Source organism: Melopsittacus undulatus, chromosome 3 (assembly GCF_012275295.1).
Source record: "Melopsittacus undulatus isolate bMelUnd1 chromosome 3, bMelUnd1.mat.Z, whole genome shotgun sequence".
In the NCBI taxonomy this organism is placed as follows: domain Eukaryota; kingdom Metazoa; phylum Chordata; class Aves; order Psittaciformes; family Psittaculidae; genus Melopsittacus; species Melopsittacus undulatus.
The window spans coordinates 99,298,351-99,318,618 of record NC_047529.1 but is presented as its reverse complement, the minus strand read 5'-3'; the positions used below and the strand labels follow the sequence as shown (position 1 = coordinate 99,318,618).

Below are 20,268 nucleotides of genomic sequence, written 5' to 3'. Positions count from 1 at the left end.
CCAACCTCCCCCCCCTCCCAACCCCCGCTTGGGCTGCAGAAGCCCAGAAAGAGCAGGCTAGAGGTGGGAGGAAAGGAGGAGTCCAGAGAATGAAGCCTTTTGGCTTAAGAGCTGCAGAGAGGCAGCTGGAGTACAGTGCTGAGCTGTCACTTCCCCTCTGCCCTGCACCACAGCAGAGCAAGCAGATGGCTCCTGCCACAACTCCTGCCCTAGGGATGCTCAGATCACACCAGCCAGCAGCAGCACAGGCTCAGGCACTGGCAGCAGCTCCATGTGCAGTTTGGAACATGTTTGTTCCCAGGCTGGAGGGTATGCAGCAGTCCAGCTGGAGAGCTGCCCACTGGAGATGTCCCTGCCTCCACTGCAGGCCTTGTGTTTCTCCTACCCCCTTCTTGGTGCCTGGGCAGGCATAGGATAGGGTAGAGATCATCTAAAGCAGTCTGAAAACCAGTCACAGGGTAGGGGAAAGACCAATGGCTCATTACCCTCAGGCACAGGCTGAGGCCCTTTCCTCTGTATGGTAAGCATAAAACACAAGGGACCCTGGTAGGTAAATCACATTCTTCAATATTTTAATTTCAGAAGAACAAAAAGCCCCAGAAAAATAAACAAAACATAACTGAAATACAACATCCTACCCTGGGGGTTCAGGGAAGCAGCAGCTCAAAGGCCTCTCCCACCCCAGTAGAACAAGGTTTGATGCCTACTTGGAATATGGAAGACCCCATGGTGGGGACAGAGAAGTCTGATGCATTCTCACCTCCACTCACCATCAGTTGATGGGAGCTGTTCCTACACAAGCAGAGAGACACAGAACAGACATGCCTCAGGCTGTCTGAATCACTCACTATTGAGAAATGGGGAATGACCTCCTGCACCCCTGCCAAAAATAACAAGAAAACCCAAGAAAACAGATACCACCAAGGAGTCAGTAGCAGCTGGTGGCAGCAGACCCTCTCTTCTAAGCAGACATGAAATGATAACGGGCAGAGGCCTGGCAGGTGAGGGAAGAGGCTTCCTCCTGCTTTAGTCTACCTCTTCCATGCGGGATGTATCTTCATCTCCCTCCAGAGGAGGAATTTCATCAGGGGCAGCTGCACTGGGTACCTCTGCAATCACCTCATCTTCATCAATGCCTGCGAGAAGGGAGAAAAGGGAAAGCTGAGACTTCCAGGTGACACCTGATCCCAAAGGCATTTTCTGCCCACAGTCTGAGGGACAGGGTATTAGCATCCAGTAGTTATGCCAAGTGACAGCTGATTTACATTTTTTGCTAAATAGCTAATTTGGAGGACAGAAAGTTGGGTGCAAGCACAAGCTGTTTTATCAAATGGGTCGTATCTCCCACAACAGATTTCTGACATCCACTCTGAAATAGTAAAAAAAGTCTCAGCTTGCAATCTGAGCAGCCTGGCAGTGGTTCCTTGCCCTGGGGAGGATAGGACAATCCACTCAGAGCCCTGAGACCAACCCAAAGTACCTTAATTCCAGGTCTCCACTCACCCCTAGCCACCTTATGTAGGGAGGCAGTTCTGCACAGCACACCAGCACCACAGTACTGGCCTCCCCTGCCCCAAGACAGTACATGCTAGCCTGATCAGCTTACTTGCTTTCAGACCTGCTCCAGCCCTGAGAAGCTGCATGGACACCTACCAAGTCCCAGTTTGATCATCCTGTAGATGCGGTTGGAGTGGGTTTGTGGATCCTCCAGGGAGAAGCCAGAGGAGAGCAGAGCAGTCTCAAAGAGTAGCACCACCAGATCTTTGACAGCTTTGTCATTCTTGTCAGCATCAGCCTTTTGACGGAGGGTTTCCACAATTGGGTGGTCAGGGTTGATCTCCAGGTGCTTCTTGGCCATCATATAGCCCATGGTAGAGTTGTCTCGCAGTGCCTGAGCCTTCATGATGCGCTCCATGTTGGCTGTCCAACCGTAGGTGCTGGTGACAATGCAGCAGGGAGAGGAGACCAACCGGTTTGAGACAGTTACCTGCCAAGGTAGCCAAGGGTTAGCTGAGCAAGGTCCATACAGCCTGGACTGGACCCCGCCACAACGCACAGGATACCACAGAGGTCTTTGACCCGGGTTCACCTGAGGACACTCCAAAGCAAGCACAGATCCTCCAAGCAGCTCCAGGACTGCTGCACAGATTGGTTTGGACAGCTCAGCCAGCACCTTCAGCACCCACTGATGTTTCTGACACTTACCTTCTCCCATCAATGCACGTTTTTGGGTCAGTGCCCCTCGCCTGCAGCCTGGCTGCTTAGAGCAAGATGGTGCATGCTGGGATCTCCAGTTTCCTTTAGCGGCTCCTCTGCAGGAGATGAGAGGCATGCGTTGAGCTGGGGCCCTTGCCTGTATCACAGAGGAGAGCTAGCCCTGCTCCCTCCAGCCCAGAGCTGAGTACCCTGCCCATCTCACCTTCTCCACCTTCTTGTCCAGGATCTCCTTCATGAGTTTGCAGAGGGTCTCGAACTTGGCCTTGCTCTCCTCCATCTTCTTTTTCTCCTCCTCATCTTCAGGCAGCTCCAGTCCCTCTTTGGTGACCGATACCACGGTCTTGCCATCAAACTCCTTGAGCTGCTGCACGCAGTACTCATCAATGGGCTCTGTCATGTACACCACCTCAAAGCCACGCTTCCGCACGCGTTCCACAAAGGCTGAGTTGGCAACCTGCTCCTTACTCTCCCCTGTGTTTGTGAGGTATAGAAATGAGATGTCACCAAGACATAAGAGCTGGTTTCAGCAGGACAAACAGCACCAGTCATTCAGAACCCCTAGCATGAAACTGGATGCAGCCAGGGCTCTAAGCCTGGTGGTCTTCCCCCAGCTCCCAGGGACAGGTTGCAATTCAGCCAGGAAGGTCTGCTGAGGGCATCAGCACCTACCAGGAAAAACCTGCTCTAAGTCAGGGACTGGTCAGCAGGTTACCTGCCTCCACTAGGACACAGAGAAGCTCTGGCTCACCTGTGATGTAGTAGATACTCTTCTGGTTGTCCTTCATACGGGACACATACTCTGAAAGCGAAGTCATCTCATCACCTGACTGGGATGTGTGGTAACGCAGCAGCTCCGAAAGGCGCTTTCGGTTGGTCGAGTCCTCGTGGACACCCAGCTGGGAGCAGAGGAGATGCATGAAGCCTCCAGCATGGGAAGCCCATGCACTTGGCCACCTCTGAGGCACAGCTGCCTCTGCCCACCCCTGATCATTTGAGTGTTTGGCTTAGGGCAGCCAGAGCCACCAGCTGTCCACAAAGTCTCTGGGGCACTTGCAAAACCAACTGTATCCCACCACCCATGCAGAGGGGACAGGGCACAGGGACAAGGCTGCTCTTCAAAGCAGACAGGTCATGGGCCGCCCCCTCCTGCAGGTGCAGGGTGCCAGCTCACCTTCAGATTCTTGGAAAAAGCCTCATAAAATTTCTTGTAGTTTTCCTTATCCTCTGCCAGCTCGGAGAAGAGCTCCAAACACTTCTTCACAATGTTTTTGCGGATCACCTTGAGGATCTTGCTCTGCTGGAGCATCTCACGGGAGATGTTCAGAGGCAGGTCCTCAGAGTCCACAACACCCCGGATAAAGTCTGAGTAGGGGAAATGAAAACAGGCATCAGATTAAGAGCTCTGAGCTTCATCACAGGAGGAGAAGCATTAAGACACTGACTGCTGTGTGCCCACACCAGCCATGCCACTCTGTACTGGGAACAGTACCACAGGCTGTGGTAGTCCCAGCTCCATACTGGGAGACAGAGGTAGGGGGCTCTTACTTAGGTACTCAGGGATGAGCTCATCACAGCTGTCCATGATAAAGACACGCCTCACATACAGCTTAATGTTATTCTTCTTTTTCTTGTTCTCAAAGAGGTCAAAAGGGGCACGGCGTGGGATGAAAAGCAGGGCCCTGAACTCCAGCTGCCCTTCCACAGAGAAGTGCTGCAGAGACAGGAAGGAAAAACAGCTGCCAGGGTGCTTCCCTTCTGCCCCAGGGCTCACTGTGGGCAGGCTGAACTACTGCTCATCAGCACTTGGGCTGGCAGGCCTGGCACATCCAAGCAGCTTGCATTTGTTCCTCCTCAAGCCTCACTTCCTCCTGCATGCCAAGGGTCTCTGTCATCCAGCAGGCCTGGACAGAGAAGTTATGTCTGCCTGAAGCCAAACACACTCCCATCCCGACTCTAGGCTGGCACTACCAACCCCTCCACCCGCATTGGAGTTGCAGTACAGGCTGAGGCACCAAGTCAGTCCCACTGAGGCCCAACCATGCGGTAGCTCTGTGTACGGGCTGGAAAGGGGCCCTCTGCCTCACCCTGGAAGCCAGGCTAGTCCAGCACCCACCTTAACAGCCAGATGGTCCTCCCAGTCATTGGTAAGGCTCTTATAGAACTCGCCATACTCCTCCTGGGTGATGTCATCAGGGTTGCGTGTCCAAATAGGCTTGGTCTTGTTCAGTTCCTCCTGGTCAATGTATTTCTCCTTGATTTTCTTGGTCATCTTCTTCTTGCCTTTGCCTCTTTCCTCTTCGTCCTCATCAGAGCCCACATCCTCAATTTTGGGTTTCTCCTCATCTTTGGATACTGACTCGTCCTCTTCCTTCTCATCCTTCTCCTCCTCTGCCTCATCATCACTGATCTCTTTCTCACGCTCTTTCTCAGTCTATGGAGAAAGGGACAAGCAAGAGTCAGGTTTATCCCCAGGCACCTGTTACCAGGATCCTTTTGCTCCAGGTGAGAGAAATGAGAATCCTCTAAGGCCCAACAAATGCAACATCTGAAAGCAGGGCTTCTCCTGAATCCCTCAGAGTCCCCCCACAGCATATGCAACCAAAAGCTGTGTTTGAGAAGATGAAACAAAGGGCACAAAACCACCAAGCCTCCATGGCTGGTTTAGATGACCTCCAGCTGCACAGATCAAAGGCCACATGTGTGTCTGGACACCCACCACCTTCACCCTCCAGTAAGCCCCCAGCCTCCAACCATCTCTGGCCACAGAAGCTGGAAGCACCACTGCTCACTACCCAGCACCCTGAAACTATGGAAGGGAACAGAAGTTACTCTGCCCTTTTCTGGGCTGTTGCTTGCAACATCCCCCACCCCTGCCTCCAAGCTTCCCAATGGGTCCCCACAGTGCCTCCCTTACGTACATAGAGTGTGATGGGGTAGCCAATGAACTGAGAGTGCTTCTTCACCACCTCTTTGACACGCCGCTCCTCTAAGTACTCTGTCTGGTCCTCCTTCAAATACAGGATCACTTTGGTGCCCCGTCCAATGGGCTCACCTACAGTGCAATGAGAGAAACATTAATGTTTCAGGGCATAGTGTTAAAGGGCTGACTACAAGCAGAACCAGCTTCTTGGTTCTAAACACTACTTGATACATAACAAGTGTGACTGACAATGCAGCATAGCTCTCAGAAGCACCAAAAAAATGGAATAATTCTAGCAAATAAATATATTTGTGGATTTTCTGTACAATACATACCATGGTCAGTTCGGACAGTGAAGGAGCCCCCAGCTGATGACTCCCAAGCATACTGCTCATCATCATTGTGCTTGGTAATAACAACCACCTTCTCAGCCACTAAATAAGCAGAATAGAAACCCACACCAAACTGTCCGATCATGGAAATGTCTGCACCAGCCTGTGAAAGCAGAGGAAGATTGACAGAGCAGTGAAGAAATGAGAGATATCTACAGCTGATTCACAGCAGAGAAGAACTGGGTCAAGCCTACAGAATAAAATGCAAGTGCCAACAGGCAGCCAGCCCTACCCTCGGCTTCTTCCTGCTGCTGTGAAGGTGTGAAAGCACAGCTGGGTACACTAACAGCTCCCACAGCCAAAAAGGCAGCACGGGTATGGTTATATTCCAGTGCAAGCCTGTGGCTCAGGCCCTAGGAATCTCATGCAGCTAAAGACAACCCACCTGCAGGGCTTCCATGAAGGCTTTGGTTCCAGATTTGGCAATGGTGCCCAGGTTGTTGATGAGGTCTGCTTTTGTCATCCCAATGCCAGTGTCCACCAAGGTGAGTGTGCGCTCCCGGAGGTTGGGGACTATATCAATCTTGAGATCCTTACCGCTGTCTAGCTTTGAGGGGTCAGTCAGGCTCTCATAGCGGATCTTATCCAGTGCCTAGGGGAGAGAGTGATGCTCACCGCCGCCTCCCACACCCGCCTCTCCCTGGGCACCCCCCGGGACATCAGACTGCCCCCCGGCCGAGGAAGGGGACCGGGCTCACGTCAGAGGCGTTGGAGATGAGCTCCCGCAGGAAGATCTCCTTGTTGGAGTAGAAGGTGTTGATGATGAGCGACATGAGCTGGGCGATCTCCGCCTGGAAGGCGAAGGTCTCTGCATCCTCCTCATCGCGCTGCACTTGCTCAGGCATCTGCAAGGTAAGCACAGCCCATTAGCACCGAGGAGAACCATACCATACCAGGCCCGGCCCGGCTCCACAGATCGCACGTGCCCTACCCTGCCAGGCGTGTCCGGCCACCAAAAGATGGGGCTCTTCACCGGCCGCCTTTTCTAGGCACGGCCAGGACTCACCACACACGGTCTCCTTCCGCCTTAAAACGTCCCTGGTTCTGGCAGCTCACAGTAGCGGCAATCAGCATTGCCGTTTTAACAGCGGCTGCCATAGTGGGGCGGGCCGCAGTCTTCAGCTTCACGCCGCTTCCGGGCGTGCCGGCGGCAGCGGAAGGACACCACGGCGGTGAGCCGCTACCGAGGGGTTTCCAGAGGCTTCCACAGCGGTTGTGAGTGATGGTGGCGGTAGTGGCTGGTTCTCGGCTCCCTACGGCCGCGGGCTCGGGAGGTGTCTGCTGTTCCAGCGGCATTCCCGGGGCCGAGAACCACGCAGCTCCGCCGTTCCGAGGCTGGGTGTAAGCAGATCCTGTGGATGGGGGGGGGGGGGGCAAGGTGACGGAAAAGACGGACTGTGGGGATCACATCAGGGACTGACAGTAAAGTGGATCCCATTGGATAACAGCGTTTGGGTGTGCTATATTTTTAGCGTTCAAGGGTAAAATAAACCTCGTGTTTTATCCTCCCTATCGGGGCTGCGGTCGCGGGGAAGCCGAAGTTGGGATGAGGAGACCCTGCCCCACAGCGTTTGGCTGAGGAAGCGGTGGCTGTGGATGCTGTGGGGTGGGAGCCGCTGGCAGGGGTGCAGTTCCCCCCCAGGAGCAGGAGGTGGCACTCCGGCTGTTCCAGGCACAAGGAAAGCTCTCGGGTGTGAGTGCTGCGGGTCAATGCACCCCAAAAGACGCAGGCCCATTGCTTCCTCATAAGTGCTGGTGGTCCCCTGGTGAACCCTGAGGGCTGCAACCCCTCCCCGTGCTGGCTCTCCACTGAGCCTGCCTGCTGAGGGCACAGAAGCCACTTCACCGCCCAGTGCTGGCTACGGCAAGGCCTGCTGCTTCCATGGCTGCACCCCTCCGCAGCCCCTGCCCGGTGGCGATGGAGACACATACACATACCCAAAGGGTGTTTCAGTGTTTTTATAGAAAACGGCAACTGTACAGACGCGTGTACACAGATGAGGGATGGGGAAGCCAAGGGGAAGGTGAGGCCTCCCCCTGCAGCTCAGGCGGGCACAGAGCGGGCAGCCTGGGTGGGAAGGGAGCTGCTGCCTCTCCTCTTGCAGCCCGCAGTGGGACATCCGGTCACACAACCAGGAAGCAGAAACACAGTAACAATCACACACACACAAAGTAGGGGGACAAAGGCAAGGAGAGGGTGAGAAGGTGGGGTGTGGAGACCCCCTCCTCCCTCAGCCTAGCCACGGTGTGGGCTCTTTATGTGGGTAGGACACACGTCTATGCTCAGGGATGCTGCTGGGCAGTGGGATGTGCACCGAGCAGACAGCAGGGATGGGAGGCTGGCTGGGGCTCTCCTGCCTGCTTGCAGTCTCAGCAGCAGAAGTGGGATGTTCCCAGCCCCCTGCAAGGAGAGGAGAGCACGTCCCTCGGTGCCTTGGGGACAAGGGCAAGTGAGGAGTAACACTGGATACCAGCCCTCAGCTCTATCAAGAGGAGGAGGCTGGGAATGGCTTTTGGCCTAGAGCTGGGGAAATTACACAGCGTGGGAGGCAGCTGGACCTCTGCAAGATCCCGGGGGTCTTACACACACACAGCATAGGGAAGGAGAAGGCACGTAGGCCTGAAGGCATCACACAGCCAAGCATGGCAGGAGCCAGGCCAGTCCTGCAGGAGTGGAACTGTCCCTGGGTCTAACATCTGCCGTGGCAGTGCGGTTTGGCAGGGGCAGCGTGAGGGGTTATCTCCCCACGGCGCCAAGGTGTCCAGGGTCTGGGAGGAGGATGCAGAGCCGTCTCTGGGTGTCCCTGCGCCCTCCAGGTACCTCTGCTAGATGAGAATTCGGAACAGAAAGGAGACAGCAGCTCCTAAGGCCAAGCCCAGTGACAGGAAAAAGGCCATGACAGCTCCAGCTGTCTCTGCTTCATGGGCAAGCACTTTCCTAGGTGGAAAAACAGGTTATCAGAAGTGTCCTAGTGGATGTGTGTCCCATGCCCTGCTAAGTTCAAGGGAGAGCTGGGAGGGCAACAAAGAAGCCAGAAGCTGTGCTCCTCTGCACCGAGGAACAGCAAGAGCAAATCCATCTTGGCTCAAAGAGCTGCCTCCAAAGCAGGGGCTCATAAGAGCAGAGTGCATCAGGCAGGCTTCCCTCAAGCTTCCAGAGCCAGGGACACCCCTCCGTGGTTCCTGTCCCCATGCACTGCAGCCTGCCTGGCTGAGTCCCAGCAAGGCTGCTCACCCAGCTGTGGGTGCAGTGCTCTCCAGCATGGCAGGTGGGGGAAATGGGGAGCCCAAACAACAGTTTCCTCATCTCTAGAATGTGGAGACACAAGGCAGATGGGACATGGGGGTTGTCTGCCCTGAGGTAGTGAGATTCCCTGAGGTTCCCCTCTGCACCTGCACCCCCTTCTCCAGATGTGAGAGCTCAGCAGAGGCAGGCTCCAGCAGTCGTGCTGGGGCTGGCATCGGGGGTGCAAACAGCCCTTCCACATCCACAGCTCTTACTCACTTGGGCCCAAAGCACATGCAGAGGCTAGCCAGGTAGCCGTTGGAGACAGAGAAGAAGATCATGAAGACGATGTACCAGGCGTCGTGAGAGAACACAACAGGCAGGTAGTCACGGGGTTGCACGTTGCACAGCATGAAAAGAGGGATAAAGATGACACGGAGGGCCACCATCACTGGCAGGAGGCAGCTGTCCTTCCCGGGCTGGGAGAAAAACACAGGTCACTGAGCAGCTGAGATGGGGATATTCTCTATTCCATGGGATGCTGGCTGGGGCCATACAGAGGCTGTCCCTACTACACTGGGGCTGTGGAGGAGCCACAGATGGCACAGCTGCTGAGATTTTCTCTGCTGCAACAGATCTGAGCATCACCACCTAACTATGGCAAGGAGGTCCTGCTAGGTCTGAAAGTCCTGTCCCAGCCAACCTGGAGAGCAGCAGCACTAGAGCCGAAACACTGAGCTGGGCTTGTGAGCTACTGCTAAACTCTTGCTGGAAAAAACAGGCAAGGAGGAGAGCCGTGTTCATGCTCATACCATCTCTTCCTGCAGCCTCGAAGACAAGGCTGGCTGAGGTAAATCCCCTCTGGCACCTCAGGGCCTGCAAACTGGGCCTTAACCAGCTCCTCAGCCTCCTACACCATCCCCCAGCCAAGCGGGGTAAAATCCAGCAATCTGAGAAAGGGATTATACTGGGGCTGTTCTGGACAGTGCTGGGAAAAGCACAGACTGAGTTATGGTCATCCCAGATCCTAGCAGAGTCCCTGGACATGTGAGGCTGGCATGAAGAGGAAGCACCATCCCCATGTTGTTCCTGCAGCTGGGACCGAGGCAGCCCCTGGTACCAGACACTCCTGGCTCCATGAGGTGCCAGGGTTGCAGATGATGGGGCTCATTGGTCTGAGGACAGGAGGGACCCACAGCTGCCTCCCGAGCTGCTGGGCTGGTGCAGCCAAAGGACACTGCAGGAACGTGGGGGAAGCTGAGGTTAGGACAGCTGCTGCATCCCTGGGCAAACCAGCAAGAGCTGCAGCCTCTTCTGTTTGGGGAGGAGAAAAGGAGCAAGTGGGGCCCCAACCAGGGAAATGAGGCCCAAACCACACACAGTCAGACTTTCCACACAGCCTTGTTTTGGAAATGTCTCCTGCTGGGTCATCCCACCAGAGAGGCTGTGGCCTGGACACCAGGCAATGCGGCTCATGGCCAAGGCCAAGGGCAGCCAGCCGTGGTAGCCAGGGGAGAAGCAGCTTCAGGCTGTGGGGAAGCCAGGCCCGGACAGACCCACAGCATGTGTGGTGCTGAGGAGCTTCTCTAAACAAACAGCCTGAACAATACAGGGGGAAACGGCACTTGGGGGGTGGGTGAAGGGGCAGGAAGAGACACAGACAGGACAGGCCCCTTCCTCAGCCACCGCCATTACAGCTCCCATCACTCAGCCCCAGCAGCTCTGCACCAGGCAGGGGAGAAAGGAGCAAGGGGACGGGTCTGGGGCAGCTCTGTGACCCACATGGCATGGCTCTGCCCTGCTCCCAGGACAAGGCTCTTTAAAGCAGCTGTGTCCTGTGCTGAGTCCAGAGGTTTTATTTTGGGCTGCCCTGTCTTTCACCCTCTTTCCCTGCCGCCATCCTGTCTCGCATAGCTGGAGTGAAGGTTTGTTTACAAAGAGGCTGAAGTGGAGGAGGCAGCTTCATCCTGGCCATGCCAAAGGAGGGGTGGGAGGACAGGACAACACTGTGGTTCTCGGCTCTGACCCGTAAATCTCTGCTTAGCACTTAAAACCCAGGCAGGAGTTGCTCTGCACCTCCTTCCTGTTCCAAACCATGGATGGTAGCCTCGGCAAGAGCCATGGCTGGGGCTGGGGGCTGCCTAGGCACTGGTCTGCCTTTGCTCCCTGCCCCATGCTTACCCATGTGAAGAGGGCAGTGAGACTCCGTCCTGTCCAGTCAAAGACATTAAAGAGCAAGAAGCAGGAGACAGGGATGAAGTAGAAACCTGCAGAAGGTGGGAGAAGGTAACTGATCAGCCCAGGGTGTCCCAAGGCCTCTTGCCACTCACATGGAGACTGTATTTTGGGTCTAGGTCGTCCTGGTTTCCCACTAAGCACTGGAACGGTCTCCCAGCCAGGCCAGTATCTACATCCAAACCACTGCACACAGCAGTTTTTTCTTCCCCTCAGGCATACTCTGTCGGGTTTGTGTGGCAAGGTTTTAGTAGGAGGAGAGCTACAGGGGTGGCTCCTGAGAGAAGCTTCCCCGTGTCCAGCAGAGCCAATGCCAGTGGCTCCAAGACAGACCCACCACTGGCTGAGGCTGAGCTCATCAGCAGCAGTGGTAGCAGCTCTGGGACAACACAGATGAAGCAGATTCCCCTGCAGCCCCTGTTGCAGACCATAGTGAGGCAGCTGTGCCCCTCCAGCCCATAGAGGTCCATGGTAGAGCAGATCTCCACCTACAGCCCAAGGAGGCCCCCATGCCACAGCAGAGGCTTGCCCAAAGGAGGCTGTGACCTGGTGGGAAGCCCGTGCTGGAGCAGGCTCCTGGCAAGAGCTGTGACCTTGTGGTGAGAGGAGCCTGCACTGGAGCGGGTTTGCTGAAGAACCTGCGGCCCCACGGGAGAGTGCCCCAGCCATGGTGCAGCAGTCTGTGACAAACTGCACCCCATGGGGAGGATTCATGTTGGAGAAGTTCATGGAGGGCTGTCTCCTGTGAGATCCCCACAGTGGATCAGGGGAAAAGCGTGAAGAGTCCTCCTTGGAGGAGAAAGGAGCAGCAGAAATGTGATGAACTGACCACAGCCTCCATTCCTCATCCCCCTGCACTGCTGGGGGGAGAAGGTAAACAAATTCTAAGTAAAGTTAAGCCTGGGAAGAAGAGAAAGGTAGGGGAAAGTTAGTTTATGGCTTAGGTTTTATTTCTCATTGCCCTACTCTGATTTAATAAATTAAACTTATTTCCTTGATTAAACTAATTTCCCCAAGGCAAGTCTGTTTTGCCTGTGATGGTAATTGGTGAATGACCTCTCCCTGTCTTTATCTCAGCCAACAAGCCTTTTATTATATTTTCTCTCCCCTGTCCATTTAGGAGGGGGCTTCGGTGGGCACCTGGCATCCAGACAGGGTCCAACCACCACACATTCCTACTACTTCAAGCCCCACTTTCTTTCTCCCCCATTTACTTTGTTCCCAGTTTCCTCCTACCCTACCCCACCCCATCCCTGGCCACACTTACCCCATTTGTTTCCCTCTCCGAGGACAGTGGACACCTTAGCTGTGATAGCAGGAAAGACACCGATGGTGACAGTGAAGACAAAGCAGACAGACACAGCCATGACCCAGAGCTACACAGATGAAAGAAAGAGGCTGGTACCAAACACAAGGCAAGAGACCAATGCAGGGCTGGTCTCCTCATCCCCTGATATGAGGGGCAGGGCAGGGGTAGCTGACAACCCACAGACCTTCTTAAAAATAGCAATGACCGAGGGCTTCTCATCAGGGTTGTGGATAGGGATGACCTTTGAGTTATTCTGTTCCATCCCATTGGGCTCATCTGCAGGAAGATACACAAGTAGGGCATAGCAGACCCCAGAAAGCTGAGATCTGATTTAGTCCTTCTGTCTCATTCTTCCTCTCTGCTCTTCCTCTTTTTCCTTTTCCTCTTCTCAGTCCCTCACCTTTTTTAATCAGGTCTCTCTTGGTCTCCAGCTCCGCATTGTACACACTGTACTCCGTCTTGTCCTTCATGGAGTAGTATCGGAAGAAATCCTGCAGAGAGACAGCCACAGAGAACTCACTCACACCTGAGGAAAGAAGGCTGTCAGGGGCTGTATGGCGACAGCAGCAATGGGCAATACAGGCAAAGAGTTCCCTCCACTTGTGTCTGATACTGATGCTTTCCTGCTTACCCAGGGGCTCTTTCCCACAGTACCAGTATCCCAGAGAGGTCCCTCAGAACAGGGTAGAGCTTGCCCTGACCCAGGAGGTGAAGGCTGGTAGGAGCCAATGCTGGGGTGCTGGTGGGCTACAGTCCTCCTGCTGTGGTGCACAAAGGTCCCATGTCCCCACTGCCTTCCCCACCAGGGTGGCAAAGTCTCACCATGCGAGGCAGAAGGATGTAGGAGAAGATTGCCAGCACGATTGCCACACAGGCCGTGGTGAAGTAACCGATGAAGCTCTCGGGCTGCTGGGCACCAACTGGAGCACAGGAAGGGAGGAGACAGGGGGGAAAAAGCACAAGGATGATGAGGGCCGGTAGGAAAAGGCTCTGTTGCCATCTCCCACTCAACCCTACAGCATGATCCCAGCAGATCCTGTCAACAGCAGTGCTCTGGAAAGGCCCAGTCACCCACAGGGCTGGGATTACTCACTGGCAATACTGAAGATCATCGCCAAAGCAGCAAAGGTGCCTGCCAAGCCCTGCCCACTCATGATGGGAGCTGTGTAGCTGGCAGGCAGGAGCCCTGCCAGCCCGAAGAGGCTGCTCTGGAGGATGGCTCCAAAGGCTGCAAAGGGAAAAGATGAGCAGAAATGAGAAACCAAAAGCAAGGATGGACTGCACCTCTGCAGGGAGCCAAGGCCCTTGCCCTGCAAGGCAAGGCAGATCCCCCTCCTTCTTGGCTCTCCCTCAGTGAGTTTCATGCTTTTCTCCCTACCCATGGGGCTGTGCCCCTTTGCCTCCCCCCACTGCCTTACTCACAGTTGATGAAGACGATGCTGATCATGGTAAAGACGAAGAAGGGAAGAGGCTCCATGTCAACCTTCACCATGATTGCAGTGACTAAAAACACCAGCCCAATGGCCACCAGGCTGCCCGAGATGCGGATCTGCTGGGGAATCCTGCAAGAGAGGGTCCCAGTGAGGAAAACCCACCCACCAAAAGCCTGTGAGGCTGGGGCCAAGCTCTCCCATGGGAACTGGAGACTGGTGTTTTGCCTTTGACTTGACTGAGCAGGCTGCAGCTTGGCTCAGAGCTGGGGCAGGATTGGGGTTGGCAATGGCAAGGACGGGGCAAGGCTCACCGCTGGTGGATGAAGGAGTTGAGGCAGGTGAATATGAGGAGGGGCACCATGGCGCAGAGAGTCATGAAGTTGTCAAACATGGACTGCAGGTAGGATGGGGACGCAGGAGCCTCACCAGTCTGGTTCCGGCTGCGGCTCTTCTCTTCCGGGTCTGCGAGACGGCTGATGAAGTACTGCGAGGGAAGGAGCCTGGTGGGGCCCAGGTGCTGCAAGGTCTCCCCATAGCACACTCAGGCAACCCTTGTTCCCCTCCAGCCCCATGCCCAGCCCTCCTGCTGCCTCAGCACAACTCATCCCAGCCATGCCAGCCATGCTTCTGTCTCCTGTAGGAGCTCAGTGAACTGGGGGCTCTTCTGTGCTGTGCTGCCACACCTACACCATGGTCCCTAGATGTGACAGGGGATGATTAGTGTCATGGGCAACAGCAGGAAGGAAGCCCTCACCTCCCTGGCGGTCATGAAGAAATTCCATGGCAGCAGTGTTCCCAGGCCGAGAATGAAGAAGATCAGCCATACAGCTTTGTACCTGCAGAGGGGACAGAGCAGTCTGGAGTGGGACAGTGGGCAGGGTGGCAACAGGCATCACTTCTGACTGTCTAGAGCAGTGCGAGGCACCAGGAGGAGGAGGAGGGAAGATGGGATTTATTGTCCTGCCCCACAGCCGCTGCTAGTCTATGATGCAGGAGGGCCATGGGAGACCCTCCCCAGGAGGGTACGAAGGCAGGGGGAGGCTGGCACATGGTACCCAGAGACACAGCGGCTGTCAGCAGAGCTGGGAGGGAGTCACACTCCTGGTCACAGCCCACTTGTAATGGAAAAGCTGAGCACCTCAGGGAAGGGACAGCTCGGTATCCCGGTGAGCATGCAGGAGAGGGGGCCCCACAGATGCTGGGTGCCCCTGTCCTCTTCCTCACCTCCTGGCCTCCTGGACATGCCCCCACACCTACACCACAGCCTGGCATTACCTATCTTGGGGCCCGTCTCTTGCTGTCATCTTGTGCAGCAAGATTCAGCACAGGTCCTGGTGAGTCTCGTGGCCACTCTCCGTCTGGAAAGCAAACAGAGAATGTTACAAGGAGTGAGGGACACAGGCCAGGCAGGGGCAGTGCTGAGTTCAGCCAACCCCCCCGGCCATGCCACCGGGTAAGTGCTCCACGGGGAGCCACAGAGAGCCAGCAAATGGTGAGAGCACAGCACAACAGCTTTGGAAAGCCGTGACTCAGTCCTTCAGCCTTCTCTTCCCAAGGTGCCCTGCCTGCCCAGCTGCTCCGCAGCAGGCTCTTAAGGGATTTGTGAGCCAGCAGCTCTCTGCCCCCAATCCCGGGGCTGTGAGCAAAGCATATGCGTGGCAGGCTGTGTCCACCCTCTGCCCTCCCCACCTCCCTCCAGTGCCCAGGGCACGGCGGCACAAAAGACACATTTAATTCTGCAGCCTCTGCGGCCAGAACCACCGACGCAAACCACTGCTTCCCACTTCCCTGGGGCGCTCACAGCCCTTTCCCAGGTCACCTTGGAAAGCCAAGGGCAGCTCTGGCACTGCTGCTCCCCCTCCCCCAGCACCCACCGCTCTATTTCCCCCATCACCACTTGCTCAGCACCTGCCACTACCCCATAGCCCCAGGAGTCCCAAAGAGGGACCTTCCCTCCCTGATCCCCACCTCCTCTTCCTGGGGCACAGTGGGATTTGCCGCCCAGAGAAGCCACAGGCCTGCCTCGTCCTTTTCCAGTGCCGGCAGCGCAGCATGGGGTGTTCCAGCACCTCTCCCAGGCTGTCATCTGCAGTGAGGCTCTCGGTGCTCAGCCCCCGGCCCACCCAGGGCATGCCCCTCAGCCGGCTGCACCGCTGCCGCCGGCTACAGCATCCCTGCCTGCTCCCTGCCAGGTGTGGGAGGAGGCAGGCGGGAAGCAGCATTCTGGGATCTGTAGTCCCTGCCAGCCCCAGTATGTGTTAAAGGCAGCGGAGCCAGTCCCTTGTGCTCGCGTGGTTCTGGGCACAGCTCGCCTGCTCCCTTGGTGTGTTCCGGCAGGGGGGGGGAGCCTACGGCTGTGACGGAGCCAAAACACAGCTGGCAGGATGTGGAGAGGGATTTGGGAAGCCCGCTGGCTGCTTGGAAAAGCCAGAGCAGGATGACAGGTATGTTTGCTTGGAACCCAGAGCCCCACCAACCCATCATGAACCATCCTGTTGATGCCTGAGCCATCTGCAGCACAACTCCCCTGCCTTCCCATGCAGACAGCTCCTGCCTTGCCCTTGGGAGACACCTGGGTTTCCAGAGAAAACATCCCAGAATCTCTTCCCTGCAGCCTGCCAGTGCCTCTGTGGGCAGGACGTGCCCTGAGCCCTGACCCTGGATTAGCAGGGGGACCTGCAAACACAGCTGACACCCAGCTACCCCACTGGGGCCACAGCTTGTCCCCAAGCAAACAGATCTCACCCCAAAACAGAAGGGAAAGCTCCAACTCCCACTATGGATCCCCAACAAGCCCTCAACACACTGCCCCTTGCGCAGCCAAGCCCCCAGCTCCCCTCCCAGCCCCCAACAGATCACACCGGTGTCCCAAGAAACAGGGGCAGGGACCCTGCAGACATACCTGGGGAGCAGGGCAGAGCCAGGGCAAGCCCCGTGTTTGGTGTATTTGAAGGGGCGTGTGTCCCTTCCACACCCCCTGCTCTTGGGGTGAGCGTCAGACCCCAGCTCCAGTCACGGGGGCTGAGGCCATGCGAACCTGGTGCCATCTGCAGAGGAGGAGCAGAGGTATCGGATACCAGAGCTGGCACAGGGCCGAGTCCCACTGCCTGGCCAAGGGAGGAAGGGAAGGGAACCACGGAGCATGGCTGGGGGTGCTGGGCAGGGCACTCCACCATGCTGCTTCCCAGCCACCTCCTGCATCCTTGCGTCAGGAGCCCGACCTCCCAGTGGGCTCTGCCGGCCGCAGCCTCGGACCCGCTCTGTTTGTTTTCTGTCTCACTTCCCTAAGTGCCTCCTCATTTTTTTCCACAGAGAGCTGGTGCCTTTGTGCCAAGGGGCGCCCGGGTCAGCACTCATTACAGCAGCAAGCGCGTCCAGCCACCGGCCATACAAACAACCCTACAGCAAACACAAACCAATGCCAGCAGCAGGTGGCAAACCCTGCTCCCAACCCGCTGAGAGCAGCCCTACCATAAGGGACACGGGGACATAAGGGACCAGAGGATGGAGACCACCCTGCAGCTGCTGGGCTGGCACAACACAGCTCTAACTACCTCCTGGAGGAGCCCCCGATGTTTAACCCAGCTACCAGCCCTGTGCCTGCACAGCCTTGGGAGAAGGGAAAGGAGGAGCAATGATGGCCTTGACGTGAGGCCATCCATTTTATTCCTGGGTGTAGAACAGCCTGTCTTATCCCCTCAGAACTGATGTGTAAGCAGAAGGAGCAAGATAACAAACCTCAGGCTAGCACCTCTAAACAGGTACAAACAAGAGATGGCGCAATTTTAATTGCCTATTCACGCTGCACAAAGACCTTGACAGATGCTAAGTGACACCCGTGTATTGGGCCACACTCAATCCCATTGCCAGTCAAGCCCCGAGAGCCCAGGGCAGCACCAGCCATCACCAAAGCTGCCCAACCTCTGCAGAACTGGCACTGCAGGACAGCCACGCCTGCAGGCAGCCATTTGTCACCAGGCATCCAAGATCTCCCTGCCTTCCCCTTCCCACGCGCTGCCTACTCTCCTGGTTTCTGCTTTCACCTAAGGTGAGCACAGCACACGTTTGCCTTTCCACTCTGGAGCAATCTCAAGGTGCTAGGTAGGCATGCTATACATAGAACCACCACCCTGTAGAAGAAAAGCCCTTTACACCACACCAGCGTAACACCATCCTTGCAGTCCCATCAGACCTGAAGCAAGCACCCCATGTCCTCCTGCCATCACCTGCAGGGGATCACTTTGCAGGGATAAGGTCATTGCTTCCTCTGAGTGTGGCCAAGATGGAGCTGGGCCAGGTGCCTCACCAGGCTTCACCCCATCCCTACATCAGCTCACCCCTGGGTGACACCAGGATGGGGCCTCATCCAGGTTCACTGTGGGCAGGGATCAAGCTGGCATGAAGTGCTGGTGGCCATGATTCAGCTGGAGGGTGTGAAGCACTCTGAGACCACATGTTTCATGTGCATGCCTGATCTCTGACCATACCGCTCTCAGGTCCTCCTACCTTGTGCTGGGGTCTGGGGAACCAGCCTGCTTGGCAGCGTCCTGCCTGCCTCCACCTTCAGCCGCCAGCTGCGAGCGCACGTGCTCGTATTGCACAAGACATATGAGTGTGCACAACTGCACCATTACTGCAGCGTTGGCACAAATGCAAGTGCTCCCAAACTGCAAGTGCTCCTTGGGTCAAATCAGAGGCCAGCCTGACTCAAGAGCTTGTCTCCATCAAACGACAAGACTGGCACAGGCACAGACTAACTCTCTGACAGCTCCCCCAGCCTCTGAGCTGGGAGGGACACGCTGTTGGTGTGCTTTGTAGCCACAGTGGGTTTCATTTCTGTGGATCCCTGCTTATCCTTCTAACTCGGGAGTCTCTGAGAGAGAGCATCTCTCCCTGTGCACAGTGCCCCAGCTGGGGCTCCCTTACACTCCCCATCAAAGGGAGGATGAACACCAGAGTGGCTTCTCCATGCCAGCCGAGGCTTTACAGGCCTGGATTGTAGCCACCCTACAGCACATTTTCCAGACAGAGGAATTGTAACTCACTTAGTCATCCACACAGCTCCTCCTTGCTGCCTTCGGTCCTCCTGGCTGCTTTCCTCCCAACCTTCCCCTCGACCCTTCCAGAGGCACCCGGGTTGGGGGCACACAGGGACTGCGAGGGGGTGAGATGCCAATCTGAAGGGCAGCACATGGCTTTCTGCCTTGTTTCTCAAGAGGATGATTCTATGATGTGTTTTTATGCACACCAAGCTACCCAGAACAGCCACAGGCCTTGTGGTGAGTGACCAGCTCAGCATGTAATCTTGTTTGTGGATTTGGGGCTTTTTGTTTCCCCTGCCTCCTCGGTTGATAAATATCCGTTGATATTTATCTAAATTGTATTTCATCTGCCTACCACCCAGTGTTGTAATGGTCTTCTGCACTCTTCCTAGCTGGCACTTGTCCTCAGGAGCCTGAGTAATCCAATCACCTCAGCAAGCCCCATCATCTCCTTGCTCATTCCCTTTTCCAGGTCACTCACGAATGTGCTGAAAAACCAGAGGACCCAACACAGCAATCTCTTTCCACTGCAGCAACTGACCACTGACTCCTACACCCTCCTTCCTGTTTTTGTACCAATTACGGAGCCATATGGGGACCTTCCCTCTTGACCAGCAGTTCCCTTAAAATCTGGGCTGAAAGCCCTGACTGAATGTTTTTGGGCAGCACTGGGGGCACTCCAAGCCAAGTCCCTGCTAAGCACTGCCCCAGCTCAGGGGCCCCTCAGCAGCAGCCTCCCCGGCTGCCCATGGACCCCATCCCTGCACAGACAGGACACACAGCAGATTCACTGCTCAGCTTTTCCATGAAGTTCCTTCAAGCCTTTCTTAGAAACCAACGTCACATCTTTCCCCCCTCCCAGTCCCCGGGGGCCAGGGCAGTTGTGAATGAATGACCAGAGGCCACATGTGACAGCCAGCCGGTTCACCCTCCCTTTTCCTCTGGTAAACACCGCCTTGCCCTAGCAACTTGTTGTTGTTCAGGCTTTGCTTTCTAACCCTTCCTCTGCAGATGCTCTAAGGAGCCCCCAAAAGAAGGTGGAAGAAACTCTTCTAGAGCAGAGAGGTAAAAGCTTCATCTGGGTTTCCTGCTACAGCCTCTCCTCCACTGATGCCCCATCCCATCAGTGGACTGCAGCAGGCTTCCTGCTCCTGGTGTGCCTTGTGAACAGTTTCCATCAGACAGCTGATAGCACTTCCTATTATTCTTGTTCTTCTCCTTTCTGAGCCCTGCCTCTCTGCAACAGGCTGTGCTATCCGGTCCCCCAGAGATGCTCGTGCCTTCATCCCAAGGGGCGAATTTACGGGGGGGGGGGGGGGACAGGATGAGGACATTTCTGCCTCCTCCCTTGCCTTGCTGCCTGCACACAAACCTCTGCATTGCCAGGGCCTGGCAGGTAGAGTAAACCCTCCTGCAGGGCAGCCCATGAGGACCCTACTGAGGTGAGGGTCCCTGGGCAATGTTCCTGACCTGCTTCACCTTGCTCCCTCCACT

General features: G+C 55.9%; 2 protein-coding genes across 10 annotated transcripts in view; both read right to left on the bottom strand.

The window, feature by feature from the left end:
- Positions 1 to 547: 547 nt before the first annotated feature.
- On the bottom strand, positions 548 to 6,401 carry HSP90AB1 (heat shock protein 90 alpha family class B member 1). 2 transcript variants are annotated; one of them, XR_004549460.1, is made up of 12 exons: positions 6,228 to 6,401; positions 5,915 to 6,121; positions 5,473 to 5,632; positions 5,136 to 5,269; positions 4,331 to 4,648; positions 3,763 to 3,928; positions 3,389 to 3,579; positions 2,966 to 3,113; positions 2,420 to 2,688; positions 2,206 to 2,312; positions 1,654 to 1,987; positions 548 to 1,136 (listed from the first exon to the last, which is right to left on the bottom strand). XR_004549460.1 is itself a non-coding variant. In XM_034060589.1 (11 exons), the coding sequence occupies exons 1-11, from the start codon at positions 6,372 to 6,374 to the stop codon at positions 1,027 to 1,029; spliced, it is 2,184 nt and encodes a 727-aa protein (XP_033916480.1). In that variant the 5' UTR covers positions 6,375 to 6,401; the 3' UTR covers positions 548 to 1,026. The 2 variants fall into 2 exon arrangements, 1 of the variants encoding a protein (XP_033916480.1); XM_034060589.1 differs by lacking the exon at positions 2,206 to 2,312.
- Positions 6,402 to 7,473: 1,072 nt separating this feature from the next.
- The window catches only part of SLC29A1 (solute carrier family 29 member 1 (Augustine blood group)), a 33,630-nt gene continuing 20,835 nt past the window's right edge, over positions 7,474 to 20,268 (bottom strand). For 6 of the 8 annotated variants that reach the window (XM_031045662.2, XM_031045660.2, XM_031045661.2 and 3 more), the window contains exons 2-13: positions 15,008 to 15,090; positions 14,487 to 14,568; positions 14,044 to 14,216; positions 13,722 to 13,861; positions 13,393 to 13,527; positions 13,122 to 13,219; positions 12,700 to 12,790; positions 12,484 to 12,575; positions 12,258 to 12,366; positions 10,937 to 11,022; positions 9,035 to 9,234; positions 8,356 to 8,467 (exon numbers count right to left, since the gene is read on the bottom strand). In XM_031045662.2, coding sequence (XP_030901522.1) covers positions 8,356 to 8,467; positions 9,035 to 9,234; positions 10,937 to 11,022; positions 12,258 to 12,366; positions 12,484 to 12,575; positions 12,700 to 12,790; positions 13,122 to 13,219; positions 13,393 to 13,527; positions 13,722 to 13,861; positions 14,044 to 14,216; positions 14,487 to 14,568; positions 15,008 to 15,036 — 1,347 coding nt within the window. In that variant the 5' untranslated portion in view covers positions 15,037 to 15,090. Of the gene's footprint in view, positions 8,468 to 9,034; positions 9,235 to 10,936; positions 11,023 to 12,257; positions 12,367 to 12,483; positions 12,576 to 12,699; positions 12,791 to 13,121; positions 13,220 to 13,392; positions 13,528 to 13,721; positions 13,862 to 14,043; positions 14,217 to 14,486; positions 14,569 to 15,007; positions 15,091 to 15,700; positions 15,812 to 20,268 lie in introns of those variants that run through there. The other 2 variants (XM_031045658.2, XM_005145333.3) reach the window with 2 other exon arrangements.

Coding starts and splice junctions, on each gene's coding strand:
- HSP90AB1 (XM_034060589.1), bottom strand. CDS start 6,374: ATGCCTGAGCAAGTGCAGCGCGATGAGGAGGATGCAGAGACCTTCGCC. Junction 5,270..5,472: donor CACTGTCCGAACTGACCATG/GTATGTATTGTA, acceptor ATTGCACTGTAG/GTGAGCCCATTGGACGGGGC. Junction 2,689..2,965: donor GAGTATCTACTACATCACAG/GTGAGCCAGAGC, acceptor TCACAAACACAG/GGGAGAGTAAGGAGCAGGTT.